The 12,101-nt window shown below is 43.4% G+C and overlaps 1 protein-coding gene across 1 annotated transcript in view; it reads left to right on the top strand.

The window, feature by feature from the left end:
- The window catches only part of col18a1a (collagen type XVIII alpha 1 chain a), a 107,160-nt gene extending 95,959 nt beyond the window's left edge, over positions 1 to 11,201 (top strand). The window contains 12 exon segments of the mRNA XM_055230588.1: positions 1,449 to 1,514; positions 2,632 to 2,662; positions 3,589 to 3,642; positions 4,010 to 4,041; positions 4,162 to 4,287; positions 4,429 to 4,576; positions 4,649 to 4,713; positions 5,086 to 5,214; positions 7,470 to 7,868; positions 9,143 to 9,340; positions 10,331 to 10,446; positions 10,547 to 11,201. Coding sequence (XP_055086563.1) covers positions 1,449 to 1,514; positions 2,632 to 2,662; positions 3,589 to 3,642; positions 4,010 to 4,041; positions 4,162 to 4,287; positions 4,429 to 4,576; positions 4,649 to 4,713; positions 5,086 to 5,214; positions 7,470 to 7,868; positions 9,143 to 9,340; positions 10,331 to 10,446; positions 10,547 to 10,760 — 1,578 coding nt within the window. The 3' untranslated portion in view covers positions 10,761 to 11,201.
- Positions 11,202 to 12,101: the final 900 nt, after the last annotated feature.

The following is a 12,101-nucleotide window of genomic DNA, read 5'->3' as shown; positions in this document are numbered from 1 at the left end:
CTAGTACGTTCTGCGTTATGGAGAGTTTTTGGAGCATTTTATTCGGATATATTTTCATTAAAATCGTCATTTTATTCTTGTAAAATGACGACTTTAATGTTGAAATGCTACGACTTTTTTCTCGTAGCGCCCGCATAATTAATTTTATTTAACTAACCCTTATACTCCGTCGTACATTTTTAACAGTTTGCAGTGATCCAAAGTTATTCCTCACTGACTTTACGCTTTCAGAGCATCCTAATTATTCACGTTGATGAGTTTATAAGCACTTTTGACAACTCTCAGAGACCAGAGCGGAGTTTTGAAAGTGAAAGTAAAGCTTAAAACAAATAGATCCATGGAGACAGAACAGAGCGGGTTTATTTTGACCTCAAGAGCTGCTCACCTCCTCGTGTCAATAAAGAGTTCTTTTACTGAGAGCTTGATAAATCGTTAAATTTTAATGTGCAAACTTGGTCGCTGACGCCAACAACGCCGCCGTCAAACTATAATAATTTACATATATTACAATTAAAAAGATGTAATAAAAGACAGAAAATAAAAAACATGAAAATTACAAACACAAATTTAGGAGTTTGAATGACCTTTAATACAATTTGAATAACTTAATTTTAACTTTAATATGCCACACTTCTGCTAGTAAACCAGGCGTGCGTCTCTATCAAGTGGTGGAGCGAAACCAAACAGAACAGCAACAGTTCCCACCTGACGAAAATAATAAAAAAAAAATAAAAATAAAAACACTATACAATACCATAAAACATATTATTCTAACATGATTTAAATAAAAAGGTAAATCAAAATTGTAGCAGTAAAACTCAGGTACCGTCTGTAAATTTTTTATGATGTTAGACACATGTCAAACTCACGGCCCGTGGGCCAAATGCGGCCCGCTGTGTCATTTTATGTGGCCCGCAACAAGGTAAATTAAAAGGTCTGACTGTCTTAAAATATCACTTTATCAGGAGATACAGTTACACAGCCATTTTTTCCATATCTTTGTAAATCCATATGTAATATCTGTAATTTGAATAAGTAATAAATATAGAAACGATTAACTGACGATTAAAAAGTAGTTACATTTATTTTACATTATATTTAGTTACATTTAGTAGAAACCTGAAAAACTGAACAAACTTATTCCCAACGCACTCAGAGCATCTTAATTATTCAGCGCCATGAGTTTATTTAAGCAAATTTTACCATTTTGAGAGACCGGATGCGAGTTTTGCCATCGTGCATATAACAACTAGCATGCTAACAACACAACTTCCTGGTTTACGGAGGATAAAAACACTTAAAATTAGACACAGGCAGCACAAAGTGGACCCCCTTTTGACCCGAAAAACTGTTGTTGTTTTTTTTACTAAATCTGTGCTCAAAACACATCAGGTACAGGCTCGTTTAATGACACTTGTTTTTCTAATGAGTCTCTCTGTTTTTTCCAGGGACCCCCAGGCCCCCCTGGACCCCCCGGACCCCCCGGACCCTCTCACCCCTACGACCGCTTCAACGTGAGTCCAGCCTCTGTCACAAATGTAAAGTAATGCCGCTGACTCGAGCAGCGTGATTCAAATCGAGATTATTATGGATCGGTCGGTGATGAGCTCGGGTGTTTTTAATGGAGAGGACGATTCTCCGTCAGGGAAATGGTTTGGGGCAGACGGGGAGTTTGGAGCGAGGGATGGAAGAAGTAAAAGTTAAGATACTCAAAAATACTCAAGTAAAAGTATCACATGAAAAAATCGGCTTAAGTAAAAGTAAAATGATTGAGATGTAGTGATTTTGAGACAGATTTGTGCTGAAGTTTGTCCAACAGAAACATTTATATTGTTTATTTGTGTATTTTTGTGTATTTTTGTTTTGCTCAAAATTATGAACGAGTTAAAAAATAAACCCTCAGCCTTTTCAGCAGCTCTCAAACTATAATAAAAAGTACTTTTACTTTTCAGTTCTGTTCAAAAATGTAGTGGAGTCGAAAGTACAGATACTGCTCTCAAATGTACTGAAGTAAAAGTAAAAAGTATCCACTGCAAAATGTATTTAACTGAAGTACAGTTACTTAAAATTTCCACTTTGACTTCGTTACATTCCACTGCTGCTTTGGTTTAAGAAATGTGACTTTTTTGTAAATGATTAAAGTCTGTCTTGTGTCTAGGGTAATTCAAATAGAACAGGGCTGTCCAAACTACGGCCCCGGGGCCAAATGCGACCCTCAGACCAATTTTTGTTGGCCGTCACGCCTCCTCCTAAACTGGCCCAATTGATCAGGAAAAATGTTTTACTCCAAACTGAAGCTATAACCTGAATATTATCGCACTGCATTGTGACACAGACCTAAAAATAATCCTCCAAGTTTTTATTAACAGTACAAAGTCTCAAACCTGTGTCAAATGCACCGTTTGACTCGCCGTATCGACCCTCGTCTGTGGCCCTACGCTTCAAATATGTTTCAGTACATGGCCCTCGGTGAGAAAAGTTTGGACAGCCCTGATATAGAAATAGAAATAAAATCAAAAAGAGGCGTTTTTGAGGTACTTTTTGCCATAAATTCAGCCGTAAATGCAGTAACTGTGCAGTAATTTGTACAAATACTATAGTCCTGTTACTGACTGTTCTTTCTCTTTACAGCGGTTTGAAGACAACGCCCGGAGTTATGGAGGTACAAACAATCATTTACCGTATTTTCCGCACTATAAGACGCATCGGAATATAAGGCGCAACTTCAATGAGTGGCCTATTTAAAAATATATAGGGCGCAACGCAGTATAAGGCGCGTAGAATATAAAGTACTGTAGTATCTGGGGTCGTGTTACGCATCCACGAAATAGAGCTAAAGGGAACGTCAACAAAACAGATAAGTCAATAAAATGTCAACAAAACAGATAAGTCAATAAAATGTCAACAAAACAGATAAGTCAATATATTACCGCTATTACTTCAGTGACGCCTCCCGACTACGGGTGTCACGATCGACCAATATTGATCCATATATAAGGCGCATCGGATTATAAGGCGCGCTGTGGGTTTTTGAGAAAATCAAAGGTTTTAGGTGCAGAAAACACGGTAAAACAGGCCCGTCAACAGAAATGTAGGGGCCTGGGGCAAGAAGCCTCACATGGGCCCCCCCTTTAGTATGAATTAATATGATGAAGGTCTAATTCTGGGACCCCTAAAACCCTGGGGCCCCGGGACAACAGACCCCTTTGCCCCCCCTCTGTCGACTCCCCTGATTTAAAATGACAAAAAAAAACATGGTGGTTTATGACGAGACGGCTCCTCATAAGAGACAGAAGGGCGGAGAAGATGGTGAAAAGGATTTAAAAATAAGCCAAAGTAACTGCTCTGTGGCTCAGTGGTTCAGCTGTAGCGCATATGCGGACGGCGGCGGCTCGAGCTAACTTTTCACTTGAGATTTCACTTCATAATTCTAACGTTTAGCACGATTCAACGCTGCTAAAACTGTAGTATCAACGAAAACTAATATAGAAATGTGAAAATATGGAGCTACCGAATTGTACCCTCATTATGGGATTAAAAAAGGAGCAAAATACGATTAATAAAATGAATAATATCTCAAACTTCCAGGTCAGAAAGGGGAAAAAGGAGACCAGGGTGAGCGAGGACCTCCAGGAGCATCAGGTTTGACACGGAGCACACACAAAAACACGACCGGGCGAAGGTTTGGACGCACTTTTTCATTTACGTTTCTGATTTTCATGATTATTGACGTTGTAGATTCTCACTGAAGGCGTCAAAACTCTGAGTAAACACATGTGGGACGGAGCAAACTAAAGATCCAAACTTGATTTAGTTTTTTTTTCCCCATGTTTTTCTTTGCCGCGTGATTGCCGTTTGATTTCTTCTGTTTGTATCTAAAATGTAGAAAGTCATAAAGATAAAGAAAAAAACATTGAAAAAAACATCCAAACCTTTGACTGGTCGTGTAAATGTGACACAGTCGAGCTTTAAACACGACCAAAAACTCACTGTACTTTATTTTCTGCAGGAACTGGAAACTTTGACGTGTTCTCATATCTGGTGAGTCCTGATGGAAACTGCTTCTGATTTTTATTTATATCAGTGAGACAGTAATAAATATCAAGGTTTTTTTTGTTTATTACCTTGTCCTGACCTGATGTGTTCGTGTTGTAATACCAGAATGACCTGAAGGGGGAGCACGGAGACACTGGACCGAAGGGAGAGAAGGGAGAGCCTGGAGGGTCATACGATCCAAACTACATCCTACAGGGACCACAGGGAAGTCCTGGACAACCTGGACCAGCTGTGAGTATGAGGGACCGGGACTGGACCAAGACTGGACCGGGACTGAACCGGGTCTGGACTGGGACTGGACTGGGACTGAACCAGGACTGAACCAGGACCAAACCAGGACCAAACCCAGACTAAATCCCTGTTCTCTCTCAGGGTCCAAAGGGAGACTCGGTGGTTGGGCCTCCTGGACCTCAAGGCCCTCCTGGACCTCCTGGTGTTGGGTATGATGGTCGTCCTGGGTCCCCTGGTCCTCCCGGGCCCCCAGGAAACCCAGGGTCCACAGTTCATGGAGGATACCCCCGTGAGTCCTGTTTATATTCTGATCTGTGTTCAATGTTTAAAGTTAAACGTTTTGTCGCTGTTTCTCCTCCAGCCCTGACCATCCCTGGCCCACCCGGTCCCCCCGGTCCACCTGGCTCCCCTGGACACTCCTCTGGGGTAAGTCTCCTCTTTGTAGTCCCCAGAACAGCTCTCCTTCAGAGAGCAGCAGCTCTACGCTGAGCTCCTCCGGTAACTGAGCTCCTGACATTAAGTCTTAGTCCTTTGACACGTTGAGAGTCCAGAGGTTTGGAGCTGAACAGATAAAAGTGTGAAGACGACAGAAGGAAATGAGCCGTTAAACTTCAGTCTGGAGCAAACATCTCTGTTTTATGCTTCATGTCACTGTACACTGCCCGACTAAAGTAACATGAAAGAAAAATGTATCACTCTGGAATGTCCCATCAGAGAAGGTCAAGTAAAGGTTATGTGTACGTCGTCTAAAGGTCATCTAAAGGTCACCTAAAGGTCGTCTAACCCTCTCTGTTCCAGGTGACAGTTCTGAACTCATTCGACACGATGATGGCCACTGCACGCCGTCAGCCCGAAGGAAGTCTCATCTACATCCTGGACAGAGCGGACCTGTACCTGCGAGTGCGGGAGGGCATCCGGCAAGTCCTGGTGCGTTGCAAAAAACTCCAAAACTGTTGATAAAAGCGTTCACATTCTGTCCACTTTCTGTTGCCGCGCTCATAAACGCCGTATATAAAGTGTTATTGATATCCCTGCTGCAGATATTGCTGACCAAAGCGATTGAAACGTGTTAAAGTGATGCACTGCCCTCTGCGGCGGACACAGAGTCTGTCCCACGACTTTAATTTAACGTTAACATAAAATCTATTGATCAAATCCACTTTATGATTGGCCATAAATAATCCTCTTATGAAGACAGTGACGGTGGAGGCGGAAACCAAACCATCTCTGCTCTTCAGGATTAAGGATTTGGAAAAACGAAAGGCTGGTGACTGAATCCCTAAAGCCTGAAAAACCACAGTGATGACGTGTCCTTGAGCAAGACACTGTCCAGTTCACCTTGTTCGTGTAAAGGCGTTTTGTCGTAAATTCGCAAACGCTCAACCTTTCCCTCGTCTGGATTAAATATCGTTGGAAAGTTGTGACTTAAAACCCCAGGAATAAATTCAAGATTTATTGTCAGCTCCAGGCGTTGGATTATTTTATTATTTAACCTTTTAAGACGCGAGCTCTTTCACGGTTTTGTTCATTTCTCTTTGTTATTTGAGCTGATTGGACCTGATGAGAGTAAAAACAAACAATTATCTTTCTACTTTATGAGAAAAACGATGTCCACGTATGAGGAAATTCGTTCTACGTTTTAATAATTTAGATAAAACACAATAAAGTCACGTCGGAAGAATAATTTGCAAAAACGATTTACTATTTAAGAGGCTAAACGCGGCAACATTTTCCCTGAGAAAAAAACAAACGGAGCGTCTTGGAAGTGCCTTTAACGTGTGGCTTTAACTAAGTCCATCTTGAATCTAAACTGTAAAGTGTAATACTCCTCTGTCACCTGTAGGGGGCAGTGTAATGTCCTCACATGTGACACCAGGACCTTGGAGAGCAAAAAATAATAGTATTGTGGCCGAGAAAACGCAAAAATGTGTTGTCCACATCTTGAGAAACGTGCATTCTTACTGTGAGCGGTGCTTGCCTCTCCACAGATCCGGCCTGAAGCTTGGTCTGGTGGTGTTATCTGCTCGTTTACATGGGAGTCAATAAGTTTAAACTGTGGAACATTACCTGCAAAGCGATAATATCTCCATGGAGAAAAGCTCATGCTGGAACCAGAAAAACTACAGTTACATGTTCCATAAAATAAAATAAAAATAGTTTGGTTTAAATCACGGCATTAGATGAAACGGAAAGTTAAAGCCATCCTTCGGAATATTCTCCATGGAGATATGTTTTGTGCAATAATGTGGAATATTCTAGCCAAAGGAACAACAGGTTCCCTCACAGCAAAAGGACACATGTTTTTCAGCGCAATAAACACAACCAAATTGATAAAACTTTCTTTTTTCGTCTATTTTGGGTTTAAAAAGTTACACACTGTGGCTTTAAATTAAGACCTACCGTAAATTCCAGGCTATAGAGCGCACCTGAATATAAGCCGCACCAGCTAAATTATAAAAGAAAATACATTTGTACATATATAAGTCGCACTTGAAAATAAACCTTGTGTTACAAATAGAGATATTTACACAGAAAGACGACACACGGACGATTTTTTGAGTTTTAACTTAAGACACGAGATGAACACACATGAAATAAAACGGCATCATCTGCTTTTATTTCCTCTGAAAGATTTTGTCGTGTTTTTACTTCGACTAAGTTCTTCCGGCTGCCGCCTCCAACGTCGCACCATCGATTCATTAACGCCAAGTTTTCGTGCAGTGGCTCTATTTCCTTCTTTAACGGTCAAACTTACGCACAGTGGCTCTATTTCCTTCTTTAACGGTCAAACTTACGCGCAGTGGCTCTATTTCCTTCTTTGCTGCGCAGATCCATTGTCTTCATTTTAAAAGCTGCATCATTTACATTTCTTCGTGTGTTTTCCACGTTGAGGCTGTGGCGCGATGTGGAAAATGACAGTTCAAAATCAAAACTAGTGATTTTTTTTTTAATCGCATCTTTCTCACTTTTGCGTTTACTGCTGGAGAGCGCCCCCCGGTGGACGTTAGCCAGTTAAAATCTATGAATTAGCCGCACTGTTGTATAAGCCGCAGGGTCCAAAGCGCGGAAAAAATAGTAAATAGTTTGAAATTGGTGGTATCTGTCAGTGCTTAAATCAATAACATAAATTTAAGTAGATAAGCAGCTAGTCTGATTTTAATTTTAATTTTATTTGTTTCCAGCTCGGCGACTATAATCCCTTCTTCAGAGATCTGGAGAACGAGGTCGCCGAGGTGCACCCCCCTCCCGTGGTGATCTACCCCCAGTCCCCCGTCCACAACCCGGACCAGACCCGGGACCACAGCCAGGACCAGAGCCAGAACAACGGGGCGGGGCATTACTCCGAGAGCGTCCTCCGGCCCGTCGAGCCCCCCGTGTACAGGCCCCCGGTGGAGCCTGCGTTCCCCCCGCGCTACGACCCGCGCTTCCCCGACACCAGGCTCACTCAGGGCGGACGCACGGACGGCAGCCACACCCCCGACAGGACGGAGAGCCAGTATCCTTATCCAGCAGTGACCACCCAGAGGAGACCCCACCCGAACCCACACCCGAACCCACATCTGGACACTGGAGCTACTGGGGTGAGTCATCCTCTGCTCCTCTAACTCTTTCAGCTGCTCCTCTTCTCCTCTTCTCTGCGCCTCTTCTCCTTTTCTCCTCTCCTCTCCCCCTCTTCTCCTCACCTCTGCTCCTCTCCCCCTCTCCTCCTCTCCTCCTCTGCTCCTCTCCTCTCCTCCTCTGCTCCTCACCTCTGCTCCTCTCCCCCTCTCCTCCTCTCCTCCTCTGCTCCTCACCTCTCCTCCTCTTCTCTCCTCCTCTCCCCCTCTCCTCCTCTCCTCCTCTGCTCCTCTCCTCTCCTCCTCTGCTCCTCACCTCTGCTCCTCTCCCCCTCTCCTCCTCTCCTCCTCTGCTCCTCACCTCTCCTCCTCTCCTCCTCACCTCTCCTCCTCCTCACCTCTCCCCCTCTCCCACTCTCCTCCTGCCTGACACCTCCCTCTCCTCCTCTGCTCCTCTCCCCCTCTCCCTCTCTCCCTCTCCTCCTCTCCTCTGCTCCTCACCTCTCCTCCTCTCCTCCTCACCTCTCCTCCTCCTCTCCTCTCCCCCTCTCCCACTCTCCTCCTGCCTGACACCTCCCTCTCCCCCTCTCCTCCTCTCCCCCTCTCCCTCTCTCCCTCTCTCCCCCTCTCCTCCTTTCCTCCTGTCTGACACCTCCTTCTCCTCCTCAGTTGCACCTGATCGCGTTGAACTCTCCTCTCCCTCTCTCCTCTCCTCCTCTGCTCCTCTCCTCTCCTCTCCTCCTCTGCTCCTCTCCTCTCCTCCTCTCCTCTCCTCTCCTCTCCCCCTCTCCCTCTCTCCTCCTCTCCTCCTGTCTGACACCTCCTTCTCCTCCTCAGTTGCACCTGATCGCGTTGAACTCTCCTCTCCCCCTCTCCTCTCCTCCTCTGCTCCTCTCCTCCTCTCCTCTCCTCTCCTCCTCTGCTCCTCTCCTCTCCTCCTCTCCTCTCCTCTCCCCCTCTCCCCCTCTCCCTCTCTCCTCCCCTCCTCCTGTCTGACACCTCCTTCTCCTCCTCAGTTGCACCTGATCGCGTTGAACTCTCCTCTCCCCCTCTCCTCCTCCCCTCCTCTCCCCCTCTCCTCCTCTTCTCCTCTCCTCTGCTCCTCTCCCCCTCTCCTCCTCCTCTCCTCCTCTCCTCCTCCCCTCCTCTCCCCCTCTCCTCCTCTGCTCCTCTCCTCTCCCCCTCTGCTCCTCTCCCCCTCTCCTCCTCCTCTCCTCTCCCCCTCTCCTGTCCTCCTCCTCTCCCCCTCTCCCTCTCTCCCCCTCTCCTCCTGTCTGACACCTCCTTCTCCTCCTCAGTTGCACCTGATCGCGTTGAACTCTCCTCAGTCTGGGAACATGAGGGGAATCCGAGGAGCAGACTTCCAGTGTTTCCAACAGGCCCGAGCCGTGGGCCTCACGGGGACGTTCAGAGCTTTTCTGTCGTCCAAACTTCAGGACCTCTACACCGTCGTGCGCAAGTCCGACCGAGACGGATACCGAATCCTCAATCTGAAGGTCACCGAAGACTCAATAAGAACTAACTATCGATACGATTCTTTTGCAGCCGATACCGAAATCTGATATTTCATTAGAGCAAATTTTGAGACATTCCAGTTTAAAAAAAAACAAAAACGAGTAAAGTCAAACATCTGGACTGAGTCTTAGTCGTATTTTTGATATATCTGATATTTCTTGTGTTGTTTTGGTCAATAATGATCATAACTGAATGATGTTAAATAAATATGATGAGTTAGCTATAGCGAGGCTAACAAACTGAATTAATTTAGTGATAAAGTTCATAAATTAACGCTAAAGTTATGGGAAAAAAAGACATATTTGATGCTGATTTATGAAACTAATTTACTCTACATTGATACTTTGACTTGTGACATCACGCTAAGGGTATTGCGCATCTATGTCTATGGCAGAATACCGAGCAGCTCCTACGGTGACGCTTTGCTCACGTTAGCAAACATTGGAAAACGTTTTTTAAGTCTAAAAACTCAACAAAAAAAATACAAAATGGATTTAAACAACTAATTTTCAGGAGTTTGTTTAAGCCGCATTAATTGGTCCAGTTTAGAAGTTTGATTTTTGACACAAAAAAAGGTGAAAGTGACTAAAAACTCTTGGCTAATGCTAGCTAGCTTATGTGTGAGAGGTTTGTTTAAGAGCACAGATCATCTCACCTGTTGTGGTTCCAGCTAAATCAGTTCTTTATGGTGAGATTGAGTTAAAATGTGTTAAAAGATTCAAGTCTCACTTTAATAACAGAACTTTAGACACAACAGTTCCTCCATTTAGCTTCAAACCCCCAGGAAACGTTGACGGCATCAGCTGTAACTTATTCTACTCAAATGTAAGACGTATTTTCAGTTAGATTTGATTCTTCTTTCATCATCTGTACATTTTATTCGTCTAAAAAGTTAAATCAAACCCTGACTGTGACGTTTTAGACCCAAAATTAACTCGTAAATGTGATTTTTTTTTCTTTTTTCCCCCAAGGGTCAAGTTTTGTTTGAAAACTGGGAGTCGATTTTCGGCGACAACGCAGCAAAACTGAGGGAGAACGTTCCCATCTACTCCTTCGATGGACGCGATATTCTCAGGGACAGCGCCTGGTCGGTTTCTTTTAAGTTTTATTTACACTTTTATTTCACTAATAAGTCCGCGTTTATTAACCCCGCCCCCTCTGCCTCTCGCTGTCCTGTCCCTCCCCAGGCCGGAGAAGATGGTGTGGCACGGCTCCAGCTCTCAGGGCCAACGTCAGACGGATAACTACTGCGAGACGTGGAGAGCCGGGGACAGAGCCGTGAGCGGTTTGGCGTCCGCTCTGAACTCCGGGCGCCTGCTCCACCAGACGTCCAGCTCCTGTAGCGGGCAGTACATCGTCCTGTGCGTCGAGAACGCCTTCACCCAACACGGACGCAAATGAGAGACAGCTGCAGACGCGGATTTAACTCGCATTCACCGAACGCGCCGAGAAATAAGACAAACGGATCATTAAAACGACGTAACAATCCCGGAAATATTATACAAAACTGTTATTCGACAATTAAAAAACACACGGAAATGAGAGACGCCTTCACGGATAGAAGAGGCTACGAAAAACATGGAGAGAAATGAGGTACGGTGTGAAACGGCGAAAGAGCAAAGACGTGAGGGGTTAGAGGGCGCCCCCTGTCTGCGGCTCCGGGGGGATGAGATCTTTAATGTGTGAAATTATCCATGACGTTTACATTTGAGAAAACATGAATATTGTCAAAGGAATCTCTAAAATCTGTAAAATCTGGTCTAATTCACTATTTTCTGTAACTTTTATTAGATTTTAAAAAATTCAGTGAGTTTTTTTTTTTGTTTTTTTTGGCGGGTGACGTACAAACGGGGACTTTTATTAACGACGCCTTTGTTCAGTGTCAAAATGTGTGAAAAGGTGAACTGTGATTGGATTTATGAATTAGTTGGACCTTCAAAGCATTATTATTATTATTTTTATTTTTTTATTTTATTTTATTTTATTTTTTAATTATTATTATTATTTTATTATAATGAATCCTATATGTATAAGTACAGGACCACCATATTTTTATATATATTTTTTTTACCTTTAGTTCAATAAATTTTCCAGAGTATAAGTCATATCTGAGTATAAGTCGCACCAAAAAAAACAAAAACAAAACATAAATAATTTTTAAAAAGCATAATAATGAAGAAAAAGAACATATATAAGTCGCGTCTGAGTACAAGTCGCTCCCCGGCTAAACTATGGAAAAAAGTGCTTCTTAAAGTCGGGAAAATACGACATATTCAATGTGACAAGTAATACTTTTAATAAAAATAATTAAAATAATAATACAAAAAAAAAATGATACCCAAACTGAGGAAATAAAGCTTAAATTTGAATTAAAAAATATAAAAATGTTTTTGGAAAATTGGTGAGTCAAATCTCTCATGTAAACGTCGTCTATAATTTCTTTCATTTTTTCATTTCTGGTTGTTATTGCGTCCGCTGCTTATCACACTAGCCCCGCCCTCTCCTCTTTAAAAAAACAAAACAAAAAAACTCCTGATGTCATGTGACCTCGTCCAATGAACTGCGAGCCTGTGATTCTGGCCCCGCCCCCTCCTGACGCCAAAGAGGTGGTTGGGCGTTCTACGCAAAAAATGTTGATCCGTTTGGGTTTAAATGTTGAATCTAAGAAATTTGATCGTGATTTGAGGATTTTTCTGGTTTAAATTGACTTTAAAAAAAACTCAAGGACGCGATGGTGATTTG

Source organism: Periophthalmus magnuspinnatus, chromosome 21 (genome assembly GCF_009829125.3).
Source record: "Periophthalmus magnuspinnatus isolate fPerMag1 chromosome 21, fPerMag1.2.pri, whole genome shotgun sequence".
Lineage (NCBI taxonomy): Eukaryota > Metazoa > Chordata > Actinopteri > Gobiiformes > Gobiidae > Periophthalmus > Periophthalmus magnuspinnatus.
The sequence above is the reverse complement of the archived record's forward strand: the minus strand, read 5'-3'. Positions and strand labels throughout refer to the sequence as shown.